At 32.6% G+C, this 23,109-nt stretch overlaps 1 protein-coding gene across 5 annotated transcripts in view; it reads left to right on the forward strand.

Annotated features, from left to right (window-relative positions):
• The window catches only part of Hydr1 (abhydrolase domain containing Hydr1), a 106,940-nt gene that overhangs the window by 49,078 nt on the left and 34,753 nt on the right, over window positions 1–23,109 (forward strand). For all 5 annotated transcript variants that reach the window (XM_075377414.1, XM_075377427.1, XM_075377421.1 and 2 more), the window contains 2 exons: window positions 13,198–13,310; window positions 22,919–23,098. In XM_075377414.1, the coding sequence (XP_075233529.1) occupies window positions 13,198–13,310; window positions 22,919–23,098 (293 nt within the window). The remainder of the gene's footprint in view (window positions 1–13,197; window positions 13,311–22,918; window positions 23,099–23,109) is intronic.

Raw genomic sequence — 23,109 nt, forward strand, 5'->3', positions numbered from 1 at the left:
ACTGACAGTGGATGTTTACAATAAGAAATTCTTAAGCTATAAAGCTAAACTACTTCACTAAAACAGTAATTTGCCCAGAAACCTCATATGCAAGCTAGTGTTTAGGAAAGTTGAATGTAAGAAATCTTTTAAAAGAAAAAAAGAAAAATCTTGTTGAAATTTGTCAAACCCAAAGAACCAAGGAGGTTGTAGGCTAAAATCTAACAAAGAAATTTATCAAAAAATAAAACATTTAGAAACAGAAATACAGAAGAGAAGAATAATGTTTTTAGTCATATTTATTGAATGAGTGACAATAGACTTATAAAAACAATTATTTAACTTTACAAAGATAGAAAAAAAAATTAGAATGGCATTGGGAAGTAAACCAAGATCTAGAAATACTAAATAAAAATTAATAAAAAATAGAATAGAATTTCAAAAAACAATTGAGGATTTCAAACTAGATGAAAAGAAAAACTAAAGAACAACTCCAGAAAATTTACGGAAGAGCAATTACTCTCAGAAAGAATGAAAAAGTACTATAATTAATGGAAAGAAAATGAAAAGAAGAAGCAAATGCAACAAGATCTAAAAATGTCTAATCAGAAGAAGAAGAAAACAGATTGGAAATTCCATGTGTATATTTCAATATTTTTAAATATACATATAAAAGTTTAATTGGTTCAAATTATTGGCGTCCATTATATTTCATTGATTATAAGTTGTCAGAAAACCTGGTCTAGTGAATTATACCAAAAAGTCATTGAATGTGACTTTTTGTCCCTAATCTACCTTAATCGTGACTTCCAATTGCACCACCATACATTAAAAAAATTCAGTTAAATAATTTAATTTATTTTAAATACTTAATTTTAATTGATATTTATTATTATTACTGCAGTAATACTATATAACAAGAAAGGGATAAACGGAAAAGATCTCATCACTTCTGCATTTGCATTTAAGTGTTCTTTACTCAGTTTTGTTTTTATTACTCTGTTGGTTCATTTATTAATATTGACATTAGTGGTGTACATATGATAACGAAAAAAGTGTCTGGCTATTCATTATCTATGTTTTAAAATGAACAAAAAATGTTTAAACACAAATGAACAAAAAGTGGTGATTTTCTCTTTTTTTACCTTCTGTCTACCATTTTGTGGTTTTTAAGAACAATTTATTTCTTAAAATTGGCTTGAGGAATCATTATGATATTTGATATCACGAAAGTTGGTGTTTACACCAACTTACTCAGATAAATAAAAAATTAAGGTGTAAACATTTTCACAAATTTCAAAATTGGTATCACATCTTCTGTAATTTAGTAATTGTTATTTTTATCAAAATTAATCTTATTATGTAAATTGTTAAGCTTGTAATTTTAAATAAAGTTACCTTATTTTTGAAAATTCAAACATAACAGCCAAATGACTTGGGCAGATGGTGTTGCCCTTACACAAGCTATAACTGTGAAATATGGCTTTTTTACCATACCATTTACCTATGTATCTTGTGACATAGTACCTTGATATTTGTTGCTGGTGGAATGTTGATTATCAGGCTTACAGAGACAGGGCTTGGATCAAACAGTTGGTTGCTGAAGCCAATAGGCTGATTCTTCATTTACAGAATTTATGAATGAATGATCTGAAAAGGTTTTAAGGCCATTTAAAATAATGTGGAAAGTTTGCAACTTTTTATGAAATTGTTAGCTCTGTAACTGTAGGTGGAGATGAGAAACCAATGTTAAGGAGAACTGTAGAGGCAGTCATGTGGGAAACAGATCTTTCTCGAAAAGATCTGAAGAAGTAACCAGTATGAAAGATTTTCCATCAATGCTGCAGCTTGTTGGGAAGAACTGGTGCACCCACATATACTAATCATGATGAATGAACATGGTATATCAGAATAATCGATGGTAGAGATCCAGTAGCAGTGCTACAATACCATTTGTCACATTATCGATAGGATTATGTAGGTGGTGTTTGGTAGGTTCCATATGATTGTCACTGTTATATTTGTATATGCAGTTAATACCTTGACACTTATTGTTGAGTCTGTAGCCAATGGCACCAGCATGAATTGTGTGCTATTAGCAATTGATTTGCTTCTGTTGGTGATGAAAAGCAGCCTAAATCTGACTAGAATGACTGCAGTAGTTTTTTAATTTACAAGTTAATAATGTTAAATTATTAAATTCCACCAGTAACAATTCAATCCAATTAATAGCAATTCAAATGAATACTGTGTACAATGCTGATATTAACTTAAATGTCAACTACTACAACAACTGCTGATATTTTGGCGCAGATAAAGTGACTGGATTTTTTCTTGGTATACAATGTCTTTTATGTAGTCCCAAAAGAAAGAATCTATCAGCATCAAATTGGAACTTCGCAGTGGCCTAGCAATATGGGAACTTCTCTGCCTACCTGGCTTCTGCTATCCTGTCATTGAGCGTGTTTCACTGATGTGGAGGGGAGCTACCCTATTGGAAGATTAGCTCCTTTATATTTTCAATCTGCAGAAATGCAAAGTTCTCTAACTTTTCCAAGTACACTATACCCATAATAGTCTGATCATGGAAAAAAATGGCCCAAAAATTTGATTATGCATGGCACCACATCCAACATTCACTTTTGGACTGCAGTGGATGAATTCCACCAATTTGTGTGGATTTTCTAAGGCCTATATTCAACAATTTTGGTGATTAATGATCCCATGAATGTGAAATGTTCTTCATCAGAAAATAAAATGTGCTGCAGGTTGTTTTCATCAAGAGAAATGAAATATAACATGGTCATTATAAATTAAACTATTGTGGTTTTTCGTTAAGTTTAATTTCATGGAAGAGTTGCAGTTTATTAGCACAAAGTTACAAATGCTTGCAAACAACATTATGGACAGTACTTTTAAGAGTGCTTAGTCAGTCACTAACACTATGAGTTGAACGTTTTGGACTTCATCCAAAAGACATTGAATTCTTTCTGCGTTTTCAGCACTTGTTTTAGGCCTACCTGCGAGTGTCCTTTCAAAATACTTCCACTTTCTAAAAACTGTTCACATCACTTACGTATGCTTTTGACATTTGGGGAATTTCTCTGATAGACTTGCATATAATTTCTTTGTATGACAGTCACTGATATTGTTTCTGCAAACCATTACTGCATTGTGCTTTCTTTTGAGGCAACACCATAGCACTGAAGCCTGGACTCATAATAGCTTGACCTGTGCAACTGTGTAATGCTGCTGCTATCTGATGAAGAATGTGTAAAGCTTAATTCTTGTTGCTTCAACGTCACACATAAAGCACTATTTAGTGGTGTGAAATAAAATTTATATTTGTTCTTCAAACCCTGGAGCTCTTTTTTCAGACACCTGATATTGCTGATGTATATACCTATAAAAGTACAATTTTATTGAAAGTTTAAAATTTCTTCTACCTGCTTCAATTCAATTTAAATCTTTTAAACAGCAAGTTGGTTATGTAATGCATATACATTTGACAAGAAAAATTACAATAAAATCTGTTTTCAATAATTACCTCTGGTTTTGAGACATCAGCAACCAAAATTACAAAAATCATTAAAAAAATAATAAAAGGAAAGTCTTGTAGGAATTTTTTTTGTTTCACCTTCAGATTGCATTCAGTACCATACTTGTAAAGGTTACTGGTTTTAAGATAGCTAAAACATATTAAAACTATTCATCATTTTATTTTATAACTTAACAAAATTATACACAACTAATTATTTTCTTTCAAAATTATTATAGAAATTAAATATGTATCAGTTAAATTTTAGTACTTATTTGAAGCAATATTTCCAAATTCAGTATTACATTAGCTGATAGCAAGATAAATTAAGGTCAGCTGTTCCTTTAATTAATGTTATTTTTTTATTTATTTTACATTCAGTGTAATTCAACCAATTGACCATCAATAAGGCATAAAATTCTATGCACTAAATTAATTACTTGTTTAAGAATTGTATAATGGTGGATCAAATATCAGTCTCTTGAGGTTTATTTTGATAATTGTTTCTTTATTTTTGGAATAATCTTTTAATCTAAACAGAAAGAATAAAGAATATATAGATATGTTAATTAAGCATGACCTTTATAAGAGCTATGTGATTCATTTAATAATAGATTTCCCAACAAAGAATGAAAAAATAAATGAACTATGTTTTACTGCCTTGCAGAATAGTGTGGAAACTTTGGTGGTATCACTGATTGCACCCACTTGGAGAATCCAAAATCTATCACCAATGAGGAAAAATCATTAGATGTGTTGAAGACCTTCATCCATCAGTTTGGAAAACTGCCCTTGAACATGACAATAATAGTTTTTGATTTACAAAATGTGTTCAGAACAATAAATTACATCCTTTAAGCTCGAACTTATGTGAGAACTTTAAGAATACTCGGTCAACTAACTCATTTGCCTGGACAAGTACTTAAATATTTTGATGCAAAAATTAGTTAGACCCACATTTTATTAAATTCAATAATTTTTAACAGCTACTTTTATGTTAAATGACCACATTAATAAACATAACTATTGATACCAGAACAATCCCTGATGTCAATATAATCTCATGTCATACATCAGAACCTCAAAAATGATATATTAGATCATCGTATTGTTAGGCCTTTTATTTTAGTTTGTGATTTTACAGGCATTGCTTATCATGACGTATTAGTTTGTAGGATTCTACCGGTCATTCAGGAAAATGTTGGATAACAATATTAAATAACTAATAATATCAAGCACCAGCTTGCTATGCTCTATTTATGATAGATTTTTAATTCGCTTCTAGGTCATTGGATTAGTAATAGAGTGGCCTGCAAGGGCTCCAGATCCTATCTGCATTGATTATTTTCTTTGGTAGTATATATGCTATTTATCAAACAAAATCTAAAACCATTACATAGATGTAATTGCAATGTATGTAACATCCGATGTGATACTATTTCTAAATGGATATAACTTGAGATTAGCATACTGCCAAGCTGCAGAAAGGAAGTGCTTTAATCATTTATCACAGAAAGGTGAGCTTCCAATGTTTATTTCACTTCATAATTTAAAAATGAAAATATTTGTATAAATTTTTTCAACATTTAAATTTAATTATCTTCTTGTACTGGTTTAAATAAATATTAGTTAATGTACAGCAGTATGAAATTTAATTTTATAATAATATTTAGTAAAATTGTATTCATATACCCTATTATTAAGTTAGACTTAAAATGTTGAGTGGCTTTAATATGTTTTAGCGATTTTAAATATAATAACTGTTACAAGAACAGGACTTAATGCAATCTGAAGTTAAAACAAAAAAAAAAAACTCCTACACGATTTCCTTACTTCATTTTTAGCAGGGATCATTATAGTTTTGGTTGTTGATCTCTAATGAAGAGGGGCTTTATTGAAAAATGGATTTCATCACTATTTTTTTTTGTTAACCCTTAAATGAAAATTATGTATCTTGCTATGTATTTAAATATTAATAACAAAAGGCTGACACCCAATAATGGTTGTTACTATGATGGATGATAATGAATCTTCAAGTGTGTGAAAAATGTAATGTATGACTGAGACTCAAACCAGAACCTGGGATATAATTTAGAGGTTTATATATATTATATACATGTGTGTGTATATATATATATATATATATATATATATATATATATATATATATATATATATTATATACATGTGTGTGTATATATATATATATATATATATATATATATATAAGTATCCTTTATATTGACATCGGATATAATGACATATCAGATATAGTGACCAAAAACTTGTCTCTTGGTTGGTTTGGTATGCTGTTAATGCGTAAATACAGTATGTATATTGTTTATAATTACATCAGTTATTATGACTTATTTTTTTCACAGCAATGCAACATTTTATCGCTTATAATGACGGACGAGTGACTCATCAGTAACGTAGTATATCTACATTGTAGCTACAGAGTTATTTTGATGGTTCCTTTTTTCTTACATATTTACTGTATTTCTTTTTTTTAACTTCTTCATGTACTAGATAATTGTAAACTGGAACAGTCACAATCAGTTGTTATTAATCTTTTGCTGTGTGTCTCATACCGTGCCGGTATAGTATTTTATTTTATGTATCCTGTGTAATTCATTCAATAGTGATTTAATTATGATTTGGCGAAAAACATTCACGATAGAGGAAAAAGCACACATTATCAAGAGGTTAAAGAATGGCAAAACTAATAAGGATGTCGCCCAAGAATTAGGCATAGTCATTCTACAGTATTGGTGATATGGAAGAACTGTGAAAAAATGAGGAAAAAGGTTGAAACAAATTCTGTAAAATCAAAAAAATTTCATCCTAGTCAACAGACCAAGCACTGTTAAAATGATTTAAATACCAGAGGACTACATCCCTATTGGCGGCCCTATTTTGCAAGCTAAGGCAAATGATTTTTCTGAAAAATTTGGTAGACCACATGAAATAACTTCAGCTTAAATACAACAGTTCCATCAGTATCATGATATTGTATCGGGGAGAATAAGTGGCGAGGGCACAGCAGCTCAGACCGGTGTGTCAGAAAAATGGCAAGAAACCATTTGCCCAAAATTAAAAGAAGGTTGTTCGGATGAAGAAATTTGTAATACTGATGAATTTGGTCTTTTTTTTTTAAATTGACGCCAGAAAGAACCCTTTGGTTTAATGGCGAAACGTGTTCGGGTGGAAAATTATCAAAAGAAAAACTAACATTACTAATTGCTACAAATATGACTGGAACTTACAAAAAAAAAACTTCTGGTTGTAGAGAAAAGTGCTAAACCCTTGATATTTTAAAAGTTTGAAATTGATTCCAGTTATGTATGAAATTAACAAGAAAGCTTGGATGACAAGTGGTATCTTTACATCTCAGTTACGAAAATGGGACCATGAATTAAATAATGAAAATGACAAAATACTGCTGCTCATTGACAAGTATCTGCCTCATCCACACGTCGAAAAACTTCCGTGTATAATGTTACTGTTCTTACTGCTGAAAACAACAGCAGTCTTATAGCCCTTGATCAAGGCGTGATCAAGTCTGTAAAAGTCTACCACAAAATATACCTATTTTTATAAATGATTCAGGATTTAGATCAAAAAAAGGAAATACAAATATGTATTCTGACCACAGGCTAGCAAAGTCACTCATGTTGCACGTGAAGAAGAATCTTTAGCAGAATGGAGCAATAACTCTGCAAAACTAATCATTGTCAAATGCATTGTTTGAAGATTATTAAGAAATTGGCAAAGATTTAGAAATGCATGAAACTGTGACAGATGATGATGTAGTGGCTTCAGTACTAATAGGAATAGACGGAGACATAGGTAATGACAAAGAAGGTAACAACAACGAAAACAATGAAGACATCAACCAAATCTTCCAGAAGTTTTAGCGGCAATGAAAACCGTTTGCCAGTTTCTTAGTTTTACATACGTTTCTAATGTAAAACAAAGAGTGTTTGTTTTGATTTAGAAAAGAACCTTCAAAAACTGTAATACAACACAAAATGTTCGAAACAAAGCAAAATAACCGACTTTTTGCAGAAAAAGTAATTTTTACATTTTTTCTCTGCCTTGTTTTACTCTACCATATTTCCATATATGTATTTATTATTGCGCAGTTTTTTGTTTTTTTTATAATATTTTTGCGAAAATAAATTATTATTATTATTATTTTTAATAATTATTGTTATTACTGTATTGCCCTTTCTAAACTGGAAAAGTAAGATGATAATTTACATCTACCGTTTTTTGTTTTGTTGTAATCAATCGCACACTGTGAATATAAAATAGGTTCTTTTTTTTCTTGTTAACTCTCTCAAAAGGTATTTTGTCTGTTTCATGAGAGGGAATTGTTAACAAGTTAATCTGTTTTTTATCAGTTCAGTTTATGACTTTTAATTTTCCCTTTTCCAATCATATCTTCCAATTTTAATTTTTTTCTTACTATAGTTTTGGGTTCACCTTTGTGGCCTCTCCTCAACATTCCATGGCATTTTTTTTAGTGGTCATAAAGCTTTTCATTACACTAGAATAATAATTAATTGTCAGCATATAAAGTTCTGCTTTCATGGTTTACTAAATCACCTTGGTGGTCTTCACTCATGAATTACTCCCTTAGTTTTTGTCAATATCAAAAAAAGGTCACGAATTTGGTTATCTTACAAGAAAAAGGTTTTTAATGTAGTATGTAGTGTGAATCCAGATGCTATAGTTTATAGAGATGGCTCTAGACACAATAATTCTGTTGGTTGTGCTTTTGTGGTTGCCAATAGAACATACGTTGGGCTTCCCAGCATCACCAGAGTTTTCATCGTAGAGCTGTGTGTTATTAACAAGCTCTTAAATATACTAAGCCCAATATTCCGACTCATACTTGTCTGCTCAGATTCCATTAGTGCCTTACAAGTGATTTGTAACCTGTACTCTTTACATCCTATTGTCTGTGAGATTAGTGTGTTATTTCTCATATGACTCAATGTAATACATCTGTGAGCTTCTGCTGGATCCCCAGCCATATTGGAATTTCATTAAATGAGCATGCCGATAGTGCGGCAAGAAGGCTTGCTTCCAGCCTCCTTTCATTAATCATGTTGTTTCGAACAATCTTGCCTGTTTTCTGAAGAGGGTGGTTCATGATGAGTGGCAAAGTGAACGTAATGCTACCATCAGCAATAAACTTTGTCCAATTAAGAACACTGTATCTTCTCAGTGGAGCTCCTCATGCAGGAATAACCGTTGAGAGGATGTTATTATTTACTGTTTGCAAATAGAGCACACTAGACTCACTCATGGATACCACCTGGTGACTCAAACAGATGCATCCTTTGTGCTCACTGTGACTTCCAACAAACGGTGCACCACACTCTTATGGATTGCATTGCAAGTTTAAACTAGGGGCTAACTTGTGAAGTATGTTGGGAAACAGTGCAATGGTGTTGTCGAATGTCTTGTGATTTGCAAAGGCTGTGCATCTTGATTCTAATGTTTGATTGATTCAAAAATTTCTATCTATGCTTTGTTTTTAATATTACTGTTATTTAGTTTTTAAATTAATTATTAATTGTTTCTTTTAAATATTATATTTGGGCGCTGATGACGTCACTTCATTTTGCACCCAGGGGTAAAAAATAAATAAATCACTTGGTAACTTTAAAACTACAGATTTAGAATGATTATGATTCTTGATTGTAATTGTAATTTTACCTTGGTAAACAATAGAAATTTAAGTCTAAGCTTCTGGAGCTTCAGTTTATACAATTTTATACCATATTTATGTCTTTTGGTAGGTAAGTATTGACAAAGTATAAGTCTACCTTTATAAATCACAATTCATCAATAACAATTTTACTGGTTTTAAAATTTTCAGAGAATTGTTTGCCAGGAGTGACACTAGAACTTCTATTTTACGAAATGTTTTCCCTTCCGTTACTTCATCTTTATTATTATTAAAATCCAAACATCTTAATAATTACTGTAACTTGTCCCTTGGCATTACAGAAGCAATGAATTCATTATGATTCATTACATCTTCTGATGAGTAAAGGTTAATATTAGGTAATTTAACCAATCCCATCGTTGATATTATAGAAAAAAATATTTTACAATTCTTCCTTGTTTATGCAAATCGAGTTGTGTAAATGAAACTTAGTCTTATGGCCTTTGCCTTTCCTTGATTTGCCTAACAGTTTGTCTCAGCAACAATAGATTTTAATATTTCATCATTTATGAAGAGTTTATAAATTGGAGAAAGTTGTAATTACCCAGGTATTTCAATTCAAGACTTAATATACGTGTAATATGAGAAATCTGGTGGTGTAGCTAAGATGTCCGTCACAATATACATGCATTGACAATAATAGAAGAATCTTCTGATGCTGCTGTAGGTTCATTTTTTATGCTGTAAGGAAGCTATCACGGCTTCTCCAAGTTGGCTGAGCTGTATTATCAATGAATTCCTCTTCATCATTGTTGTCAATGTATCAGTGGCATTGAACTTATTTTCTTACGACAAATTTTCTTCACATGAAGATGGAATAAAGTGTTTGCCTTCAGATGTATCATCTAAATTAGATTCTCCTCCAGATGGATCGTTAGAAGAACTTTCTGCAGCTGTGTCCATTTTTGTATCCAATTCAAGCAAATGCTTCAAGTGAAAAGACAAAATTGAATTTGATATCCAAATTTAAATGTATTTATATTGCCAGTGCAAGAGTACATAACTGAAAAAAACTCAATATTACACTGAATATAAGTAAACTTAGAGATATGTCAAACATGAACATTTGTTTATACCCTGAAAATTTATGTAGTAATGAAGGAGTATTTGAAAAATATTTTTCAATAAGGGAATAAACTTGTTATTAATTCATCATTGAATGACACATTTTGCTATTTATTTTGTAAAGTAATTTAAGATAAAAATGTTTGTATTAATAAATGAATCATTTTGAGATTATTTTGTCTATCATGAAGCGTATGAAAAACTTATGCCTGCATGTAGGAAGAAGTAACATAATCACTTGATGTCATATGATACATGATATTATTACTTGATGAAGTCCAAAAATATTACATATATATTATACATGTATATTATATTAGATATTATTACATGACCATCCAAAAATTATAATCAGAAAATTAATGACCTTACATCATCTATAAAATGTTTTATTTTAATATGGTCAATTAAAGTATATTTACATATCAGACAAAGACTATGCACTGTAAACTATGAATTTTTTATTTAGGTGGTGCTGTACCAGTCATCCAGGTCTGGTATGAATCCTTCTAAAATCATAATTTAATCTTTAGAATTACTTAGTACGAGATAAAAAAAATAAATGAGGACTAGATGAAAAATCCATCAGCTTCACAGAAGAGAAATTGAGGGGAGAATAGGATACATTAAATAGATACTGTAAATGCTTTTATAGGACATACGTAACTGGTACTGCAGCCAACGTGATAAAGAAACAGTGATAAAATATTCAGTTTGTTATTAATAATTGTTGCTGATATAGTTAAACCCATGTTAATTATCAAAATATGATGGTAATAATATGCAAAAACTGCAGATATGAATGTTATTTTAAAATCATGATGAAATAACATGAAAATATATAACACCTGCTAGTTAGTATATATATATATATCATATTCAATAAGTAAAAAGTAATTTACTGATGTAGTTTATCTATTCTGAATTAGTACTGCAATATATTTTATAAATTTCAGGATTAAATCGATCATTTGGAATATAACAAGATATGATAAGTCAAAACAGAAAAAAAGAATTAGAAAAGTAAAAATTAACTCGCATTATTTTCCGGTGCTGAACTCCTTTTTTCTCAGTAATTTCCAGTTTAATTAAAAAAGGTTCTATTCTAATATTTCTTATTCTGTTTTCTGTAAATGATAGTAGTTTTTTAAAAACGTAAAGAATTAACACACAAGTACATTAGACATTAAAAAAAATCACAAAAAAATTACTTATAAATTTTATGATTTCAGTTATATATTTAGTGGTTTCTTTTTTCTTAAAAATTGATTTTTCTTTAAATTTAAAAAAAAATTGACTTTAAAAGTATAATGTAAAACAAAATGAAATGAATGAAGACTCAACATCAGCAACAAACCAGGAATGAAGGTCAGCAAGGAATGAGGCAATATGTGGGTTGGAGAGCGATGTAAACTGTGACACAGGTATAAAAACATGGTATTAGGATCGACTAGAAATAAAAAATATTTTCAATTTTTTAATAACTCACTTGTAGTTGGAGTTCATCAGAAGTCTTTCATTCAGTGTTGTTGTGAGTTAATGTCAGCTGCTGAGTCTGTGTTTGATATTAATGTCACAGGTTTCAAGAAATTAATTTTGGGGACTGTGGGCTCCAGCCCACTCTAGGAGCAAGAAGTCTTGATCATTATGGCTATAAGTGTGTTTAATTAAAATTATTCTAAAGGTAGATACACTTACTGAAAAATAATGGTAGGTCTTTAGAATGCAAAAGAGCCACAACCTCTTGAACACCAGTGCTATGTAATTTTTGTAAGGTAAAGCAGAGTTTAAAAATGAAATGGTGTGGTATTGCAATATTTAGATTTTTATTAATTGAGGGGAGTGAGAGGGCAAGAAAGCTTAAACCTTTAATTGTATTAGGTTTTGAAATTTTCCTGAAATTACACATTTGACAAAGAAGAAATATCGTAACATTCTGTTTTTCTTAATTAGCATTGTGAGCCTTTAAGGTGGGGCAAGAAGGTGTGAACTTCTGCCCCAGGTAGAATACATTTTTATCAAGTTTGAATTTGGTATTATTAGATTTTTTAGAGCAGCAAGTTTGAGGTTAGTGAAGGGGCAGTATGTCTGAAACTGTTGTGAATCGTCATGTGTTTGAATTTTTTCTTTTGGTAGAACACATCTTGAGAACAACAAAAATTTGATATATTTGTTATATTTCAAGTTTTGTTAATTATGTGAGAAGGCAAAGAGCCTATGTAGAGCAAGTTGGCCTAAACCACGTGGTTCTCCCACACGGTCTTTTATTTTATTTTTAAATCTCAATCACATTTTGAGAAAAAAACCATTTTCAATATTGTAATATTGGTATTATTACAAATTTCCAAAATGCCATTATTTGGAAGTTTGTAATAATTATAAAAAAATGAAAATACTCAATTAATATTACATTTATGAATATAAACAAAAATATAAATTGATGAACCACCAGATCACATTCGAAGATGCTAATTTAATTAAAAACATACTAAAATACAGTCTAATGGTTGGCAGGAATGACATAGAACAAAGGAAATAACAATATTTTAAATATAGCATCATTCCGTACTGGACAGCAGAATTTGTATATTCGTCCATAATACAAGTTTCAAAACAAATTATAAAAACAATTTATTTCAATGTAATTATAGAATTAAATTCCAACTGAATATGCAGGATTCTGCGAAAATCAATTCTTGGAATTAATATGTTTAACTTACCTATGTACTGGGTTTTGACAGTTTAAATTTCATTTAATATTAAAAAAAAATGTGTGTGTGTGTATGACCATATATATTTTTATGTATAATTATAGCTTGTGGTATATAATAGTTTAATTTTATGTTTGTTTTCTTCTTCTTTTTTTTTGTAGACACAAAGAACTTACTGTGCAGCAAACACAGACGATCTTCAAGAGGTACTAGAACATATTAAAGCTAAATATCCTGATGCACCGGTAGGAGGAGTTGGGATATCAATGGGAGGGTAATTAAAGAATAGTTATAAAATAATTTGTAAATAAAAAGTAAGATTTATTCTGTGTTTACTTTATCAGATGTTACACAATTAGTTACACGAGAGGAACTTACTTCACAAAATAGTAATTAAAATATTGTTTATTCCTTCCTGTGTAATCAGGATGGGTTTAAGTCTTTCTTTTTGTGATTGCTTGTTTGTGACACCTGTATGATAGTATTTTTTTTTTTAATAATTTGTTTCATTTGATTTACTACTTAGATAAATATAATAATAAATTTATTTGTAGTAATAATATCATTAGCTGCTTCAAGGACCCACAATTATCTGTCTCACTTATGTATAAGATGTCAAATAGATTATTCTTTGGCTTGAGCTAACTATTTTAAGGGAACCAATCTGATGCTTGTAATTTTATCACCTGTTCTGGGAAATTCAACTAATTTCACAACTGATAGAGAATAGAACCATTTTCTTTTAAATTATTTCATTTGACTTGTACTGCTTTTTATTTGTTTGGTCAACTCCAGATAAAGTTCTGCTTGCTGAGTCGGCAGTAGACACTACTCAAAGTCAAAAAACTGCTTCCAAAAGTTGCTTGAATTTGAAATAGTTAAAGAAAAATGAATTGTTCAGAAATTGTTTTTCTTCTGAATATTACTTAAAAAATTAATGAAAAGATGATGAAAATTATAATTTTGAATTTCTTCATAAACATTATACTTACTGGTAAATGAAATCATAAAATTTCTTGTTTTATAAAAATATATGATTTCTTTTAAGCTAGGAAAAATAATTTTATAATTACAGGTTTCCTCATAATGCTTGAAGTACAATGAGAAATAAAAAAAATCATTAGATCCTATTTTCAGAATTTTCTTGTAAATGGTAGCCAATAAAAAAAATTGTGTGATGTAAATTTCAAACTTTTACCTACAGAAATGTTTACTATCATCTTTTATCTGCAACTATTGGTTTAGAGAGTTATCATATACTTTTCAGATAACCATGAAAGACTTAGAAATGACAGAAAATTACTCTCCCTTTAAGTAGCATCCAGTAGTATTATAAAAGGGCCATTCAGTAAATTCTTGTCTTGATACAGAGATGGCGCAAGTATAACCAAATGACAATGATATTTGTCAAATATGATACTTTAGATGGTGTGCTGTGAATTTTCAGATGCATGCGTTTAGTTGGTTGTTTGTCAAGTGAAGCAAACAACTTTTGACATTTTTTCAAAAATGGATAAAATTGAAGTTTGAGTTATTATAAAGTGCTTTGTTTTAAAAGATTTAACCCTGATAGACATACAAAAAGAGTTAAATTTCACTTTAGAGAATTTTTTCCACTTTATTTTCAATGATAAAAAAGTGGGCTGCTGAATTTAAACATGGTCTTATGTCCATTCAAGATGATGAATGCTAGAGACATTCAAAAACTGCTGCAATTTCAAAACTATAAATAAAAAACTCTTGCAAAAAATATTAAAAATAAAAAAATATTAAAATAAAAATATTAAATATAAAAATATATATTTAAAAAAAGTTTTAAATATTTCGCTGAAACCTATGAAAAACAAAACTTATTAATAATCAATGTGAAGATGGACATTGCATGTCTTTGCATTACATTCTTTAATTTGGGTTATCCACAAGTTTAATTTTGTTTGAAATGCATTTACACTTCTTATTAATTAAAAAAATGTTGTTTCCCCTCAAGCTCAAGATTTGAGTTTATTAACTCAAATGCTGAACACATTCAGAACACATGGAGAACACAGACATGGAGAACATGTGTTCTCACATGGAGCAACACAGGAGAACACATGGAAAAAACAGACACAAGATGAATTGAATTGTTTTTGAATGTCTCTAGCATTCATCATCTATTCAAGATGATGAATGCTAGAGACATTCAAAAACTGCTGCAATGACAAAACTGTCACAAAAATCCCTAATGCTATATTAAATGATCATGAACTGAAAGTATGTGAGCTTGCTGACATTGCACCTATCTTGATAGACCGTGTCTATTACATTTTACATGATATTTGGGTATGAAAAAGTTTTCTGCTTGATGGGTGCTGCATTTGTCGACCAAAAATACATTTGATTAAACACTTCTGAAAAGTGTTTAGACTTATTTAAAGGTGATGCAGTGAGGTTTCTGACATTTTTATAAAGTATATGAATCATGGATTCATCATCATATACCACAAAACAGTGAGTGAGATCAGATAAAAGTGTACCAAAGAAAGTGAAAACTGTTTCATTTTAGGAAATGTCATGGCTATGGATTTTTGGGATTCTTGTAACGTCATGCTTGTAGATTACCTTGAAAAAGGCAGAGATATCCCCAGGGAGTATTTTGCTTTACTACTGGACCAATTAAATGGTGCTATTTAGGCTAAACATCCTACATCTGGCCAAAAAGAAAGTACTCATTCACTACAATAATGTACCTATGCTTCAGGTTAGTCTCAGGTTGTTGTTTCAAAATTTGGCGACCTTCACTTTGAAGTGCTTCCACAAGCGGTATATTCACTGGATCGGCTCCCACCAATGACTTTGTCTTTCCAGACCTGAAGAAATGGATCGCTGAATGAAGATTCATTTCAGTTGATGAGTTCAGAGCTAAAATAACCACTTATTTTGCAAATTTGGAGAATCACATTATACTTGGGTATTAAAAAGTTGGAAAGTTGTTGGTCTAAATCAGTGGTGCCCAGGCTTTAGTCTGTTGCGAGCAAATTAAGAATTTAAACATTTTAGGCGAGCCACATGTAGGATGATTTTTTCAAATTAGCAACAATAGGTAAAAGAAGACACAATAGTATTACACTATTACTAATTTATTAAAAATTAAATACAATACAGGAAAAACAAAACTTATTAATAATCAATGTGAAGATGGACATTGCATGTCTTTGCATTACATTCTTTAATTTGGGTTATCCACAAGTTTAATTTTGTTTGAAATGCATTTACACTTCTTATTAATTAAAAAAATGTTGTTTCCCCTCAAGCTCAAGATTTGAGTTTATTAACTCAAATGCTGAACACATTCAGAACACATGGAGAACACAGACATGGAGAACATGTGTTCTCACATGGAGCAACACAGGAGAACACATGGAAAAAACAGACACAAGATGATATGTCAGGGTTTATCCATATTCATCACAGTCATTTACAAAAGATAAAGTAAATAAACAGCACACAGTAATGTCACAAATATCATACATAAGGATTATTACTACACATTAGACTTAATACTAGGAATGGGAGGAGTGCACCTTCCCACACAATCCAGCACCTATGAAATAATTTTGGTTAACTGGCATTTCTCCCGCCACCACCCCATTTGGGCGCCCTAGAGCTTATAACAAAATGTCCATGCCAAAAACGGCTTCTGTGCCCAAAAGCAGTTTAGCGACTAATAATCTAATAGCTCCTAGTGAGCTTACCTAACAGCGTGAGCAGACTAAGCGAGGTGCCATACACCACCTGCTTACATGTCCCAACTGTTCACTTGTCATACAATAAAACTAAACCGAGGAGGCACACCCGTTGCTATTATATTAAAAAGATAGTAGCGCTTGGAACTTTATCTGGCTGGTGGCCAGCCATTATCTCTGGATTAGCTTCCCACAGCAGTACGGTAAAGGGTAAACCCTTTACTAATCTACCGATGTCGGTTGAACAACGCAACCTCATCGAGGAACTCCCACACAGTCCGACAATCCAGTTCTCGCCACACTGACTCGCCATTTATGAGCGGCCAATTTTTCCCTTGACCTCTAAGTTCCAGGGTGGCCCGATCTCTGGCCCCCCCCCAATAGCAGGGCAGTCAAACATCATATGCTCATTTGACTGGACCTCCCCGCAGACGCACAGCTCATCAGCTACCAGTTGGAACCGAAACAAATATTGGTTTAAATTTACATGGTTGGAGAGCACTTGGGCTCCTGTTGCCCTTAAAAACGAAGGAGAAGCATACCATCCCCCCAGATCTTGTATAAATCTATACAAGGACCTTCCCTTAGTCGTGGAGTACCATTCTTGCTGCCATGCTTCCATCGTGAGGTTGTAAAGCCTCCTCCAAAGGCAGAAGATGGGTAACTGTTCAAAATTTAGAACCAGTGCATTGAGATCACCGTTCCGCTCCAGTACTGGCCCGGCTCGAAACCGCATTCCAAATACCTCAGCCTCCCTGCCTCTTCGCAATTTCCACATGGTCACCCAAACTTTCACCACTAAATCGATTGGGAGAGACAACAACAAGGGATTGAGAACGGAGCCCTGCGGGCTTCCCCTGTTGATGGATTTTTCCACAACTAGGTGCACATCCCTAAATAGAGCCGTGCGATCTGACGCACTACGGCCTGCAGGGCTACGGGAACATTGCGACATTCCAACTCATAGAGGACAGAACTCCTATGGAATAAGTAAGAAGCAATTTAACATTGATACTAAATCAGATGAAAACAAACCAAAATGTATGCTTACACCTAAGGGATACAAGATGGAAAGCACCGTCTCAGGATACAAGTAGAAAAATGTCAGCAAAAAGCAGGAAGACATAGTTTCAGGAGAGAACACTGGGTATTTAATGAAACAGTCACTGTGTCACAGCATGCTTACTCACATGCCTTACACACTAATACCTTAAAATACACAATACCAGTGCACTCCACACAAAAAACATCTGTTGGCATCTCTCGCACAGACTTATCAGTCAACACAACAAAAAACCTACCACTACATTCATTTCAAACAGTCAAAGGCTTATCACCAAGTCTACCATCAGGAGCAGGGATGGAGTGCCCACGGCCTCATCGCGCCTAGGAAACTCCCTCACAGTGGGGGCTCCCTAGACACTTAGCCATAAACCTGCCCTTCCTCACTCCCTCAGGCATCTTGCTCTCATGCGGGACTCCTCCGAGGCACGCACATTATCTTTTTGACAAATCTCTGAATTATTTTCCAACCACTCTGAGACCTCAACATTATTTGCTGTGTCTCTTCGGGGGAGAACATGTCCTCTCATCCAAGAGCACGCAGCATCTCCTGTAGGGCATTTGCAAACTTTGGGCATTGATAAAATACATGGTAGGCTGTTTCTGCCTCTTTGTTGCATTCAGGGCAGATGCCATAATTGTCCAGGTGAAACCTGTGCATGTATGCCCCGAAGCCGCCATGACCCACCAAGAATTGTGTGAGATCTTACTCCAGCAAGTCATGGAACCTCTGGTACCAGGCCTTCACGTCTCAACAATCCAATGGGTCCATTAGCCTTTCATAGACTGATTCCATCGCTCTTGCCAGGTTTCCAGGAGCTCTTCGATTATCTCTTGTGTTAACCTTTTTTTGTCGCTGGTGGTCAGGGGGTCTCTGTTTGCCGTGCCTCCTCTGTAGGGTGATACCAGGTCAATCGAAAGTGCTCCTGCCCAATAAAAGTGCATCTGCAGCCTCTCTGGAGATGGTTCTGTATGCAGATGTTATTCTCAGGCAGCACTTCGTATGTAAGGATTCCAGTTTGGCCTTGTATATCCCGTATATGGTGACACCACTCCACAACTCTGACTCTGCTCCACACAGCAGGGTGGAGTATACCACTCCTGCCAGCATTTTCCTCCGTCAGCAAGATGGAAATGGATCGCCTGTGTTTGGTAAAAGGCCGGAGATCAGGTTCGTCATCTGTTCTGATTTCTCAGAGACTTCAAGGACATGGGTGTCTCCTTGTCGTCTGCTTCAAGTTTGTGACCATGGGGAAAGTGCCCCTCTATGATGTTTTGGGCTCCCTGGACATCCCAGGTTATAGGGACTTTGGGTTGCAGAATTCTCTTAACAAGAATTATGTACTGTCTTCCCCACAGGTCATCCTCCACTTCTGCTATTAGTTGCTTCCAGCAGCAGCGCTTTGAGTCATGAATGAACCCAGCCATGTCCTTCCTGCATGCTTTGTATAGGGCTGCGTATAGCTCTGTCAGGGAGTCCAGGTGTGTCCTGGTCACCAGTCTTCTGGTCTTGTGATACTCGGCCCTCTTCTCAGGCCAGTTGTGGATGCCTGGTGAGTGTGTCAAGCACTCTGCTCTCTGTCAGCTCATGAAGGTCCACTACTGCTACCGTGTTAATCATTCCAATTTTCCTATCAACATCCCTACTTGTTTGTGACGGAAAATATTTTAGGTCAATTTTTTCTCAAGAATCCTGCCATCTGTGATGAGGGAATGCCGCTGTTCAGTGCATTCAGAATGAGACAGCCTCTGTCTGTCTGTGTTTGTATAGCAGTCTCTTTTGTCTGCCTTTTCTCAGTGTTAGTTGAGACACTCTGTACCATTCTTTGACTGCAATGACAAGGTCTGCATCTATTTCCTTTGACATTTTTGTCTGTTTGCTTGTGTAGCTCTTTTGCGAGTTTGTCCACTTTCTTCACCAGTTCTGTTATCTCTAGTTGGGCCTCTGTGTACTCTGTAGAGGACTTCCTAGTTTTACTTTTCTCTGCACCCTTGTTGATGTCCGCAAGAGCTATAGTTCGAGAGGATCTCTTGTCTTCCATTTTCTGTTTCTTAGTGGTCAGAGTGATCAGATTCGGTCAAGACCAGGTCCAATGACCCCACACACCTTGTTCTGATGTTTTCTGCTATAACTGTGTTTATGTGTTGTAAGGAATGGTTTTATTATGCTATGCGTGTCCATAAGCATCTCAAACACCTTGCACAAGAGTGCAAAAAATTGGGTGTGGAAAGTGGTCCTGGTGAAAAAGTAGAAATTTTCACTGGGGAGGTCACCTGTGAATAATGGTGGGGCGGGAGTAGAGGAGGTTTCCTTGGGGGGTTTGGTCTGGTGCCCTATGGGTTGTGGTCTTGGGGGGCTTGGCACAACATTATAGAGTTGAGAGAACTTTCCCTATGTATTTGGCCCTAGGACATAGAAAAAAATTTTTTTTTTAAATTTAAATTTAACACTCGCTTCCAAAGAGGATTATAGGAGTGAGGGATTCATATAAAATAAATAGTCGCAATAAAATATTATAAAATAGTTCAAAAAATATTAAGTTGGTATTTTCATTTTACACTATAAAATACACTAAAAATTATACTGTGACAGGCCACCTTACTAAATGCGACCGATTATGTTACTTTAAAGACTGACTACTTTACTTTGTAGAAATCAAGTATTTAATACTAGTTAATTAAAAATTATTAATTGGTACAATAAGATAACAATTAAGTGGGTTTTATGTGTTTGTATGTGCTAAATAAAAAAATATGTGTATATGTAAATATATGTAAAATACATGAATTTATAAGTAGGACTGATTGTATTACTATGACTGACTGTCGTACTAGTTCGGACCTATTAAGTTACTCTTAAAAAATACTTATTAGTTAATTAATTAAAAAAAAGAAAAAATATTAATGTTTAGCACTATTAAAAACTATTATTTAAGTCCTAAAAGATTACTTTACTTCACTTTTTTTAATTAATATATGGCCTAAATGTTTGTCAAAGTGGTCGCTGAGCTAGTATTTCACTCTACTACAACGTGCCAAAGTTGTCGGTGTTACTATTATGTTACTTAACCTAACACTTTGTTAATTTCACTTAATTTAAAAACTAACTCTGTATGTATGTACGCTTTGTAAAATTCTTGTATTCTACATTAATTATATTATACATTAAAAACAATCACTTCAATAACTAATTACTTAAATACACTTGCCTACCATGCTATTTGTGTTCACCACTAACACTGAACTACTAGTCCGTCCACCTCGTTTACTAGAATTCTGATATCTTAAAAACTACAAAAGTTTTTGAACTCTTCACTCGTACATTTTTTTAAACAGACATTCTATGATTTAAGACACAAATTCAATGATAAAGTAAAAATAGAGCCTTGTAGAGATAAAATCATGAGTATTGGCAAAATAGCTGCCGTCCATCACTAGTATCTGGACTAGGTTCTGTGAATGGTATTTTAAAACAATTTAAAGAAATTGATTCCTTTTCATCTCAAAGAAAAGGTACTTGTAGCTGTAAAATAAAAACTACTCCAACACACGATCGGTTATTAATGGGAAAAAGTTAACTTATACAAAATTATCTGCTGTGGATTTAAATCGAGAATTAGCAGCCAGTGGAACAGATTTACATGTGACAACTGTTCGACACTGACTTCTTGCATCTTGACAGAAAGCTTGTTGGCCAACTAAAAAGCAGCTTTTAACACCAATAATGTGCAAAACAGGACTTATGGGCCAAAGAACATGCTAACTGGACCAATGAAGACTGGAAAACGATTTTTTGTCTTATGAGTCACATTTTTATGTTCAGGGACAAAGGGTTCCATATGTTAGAAAAGAATCTGATGAAAATACATTACAGGCTCATGCCTAACAATCAGTTAAACATCCATCAAAAATGTGTTTGGGTTGTATTGTATTTGAAGGCTCTTGTTTACATCCTGTTGAAAACTGATGTATATATCAAGATTCTGATGGAAAAGGTTGTGACACAACTTCAAAACAAATTCCCACAAGGCAATGGAGTGTTCAAACAAGATTAGGCGCCATGCATACTGCCAAGAAAGTGGAAAAAGGTTTCAAAGAATGAAACATTGAAATGCCCCTGTAACCAGGCAACTTCTGAGAATTAAATGCAGTTAAAAATTTTTGGGCAATAGTTAAAAGATGACTCTCAAGAATGAATTGTACCATAAAAATTGACTACTTTAAAGCAAAAACATTGATATGCTTTCATGATGAGGAAATAAAAATAAAATATTTAGCACACTTGTTGAATCTATGCCAAATTTTGTACGTAAGTAATTACAAATAAAGGAAAACATATTAATTAATTACTAGATATTCACAAATTGTATAGGTATGATTTTTTTTTGTAAATGAAGTTACTTTTTATAAACATCTGTGTTTAGATTAATTTTCATGCTACAGTACAGTAGATGTACTTGAACAGATTAAAGTATTATTGACTAATTATGAGTGATACAGACTTATACAAAGACAGGTCTATAAGACTATCTGGCTAGATCACAATCAGAGTAATATCTAAGTGGTTTATGGTTAGATTGTTTAGTGGATGAAATTTGATTGTTGTATAATTTAGACCAAATGCAGATTTGATTGAAGAGACTGTACCATCTATAATCAACTTGATGTAAAAACTTATACTGTAATATCTGAGTTTTTAGATTTAGTTTCTGACTAAATCGAAGCTTATTATAGATTAAATCTATATTCTTATTCATTAAACTACCTCCATTTTCTTTACCTTTAAGTGTTACATTTGCCTCTAAAATATGTATTTTCTTATTATTAAGAACACAAAAATACATTTGAAAAACATTTAACATTCCTTGGAATATTTATAAAATGGAAGTGTAATTTTTTGTATTTGATATGAAAAAGTTTGTTTGTTCTTCCTTTTCTGTTTTTAAACCTAAAATATTGGAATAAAAGTGCTTACATTGTTTAACTAAAAACAGCAATTTCAATTGTTAGTAGATTCTTGTGATTTTACTGAGTGTTAATAATTAATTTATATGATTATTAATATTTGTTTAATAATACTGATTATTTTTATTAGGTTAATTCTTGGAAATTACATGGCATGTAGAGGAAAAGAAGCTGGTGATTACTTAGCTGCTGGTATGCTTGTGTCTGTACCATGGAATGTATTCAAGGGCACAGAGAGCATAGAGAGACCAGGAATTAACATATTATTAAACAACCACTTGGCTTCCTGTTTAACTAGTGTTGTTCATAGGTATGATAAAT

This window comes from Lycorma delicatula, chromosome 1 (genome assembly GCF_047948215.1).
Source record: "Lycorma delicatula isolate Av1 chromosome 1, ASM4794821v1, whole genome shotgun sequence".
Taxonomy (NCBI): Eukaryota; Metazoa; Arthropoda; class Insecta; order Hemiptera; family Fulgoridae; genus Lycorma; species Lycorma delicatula.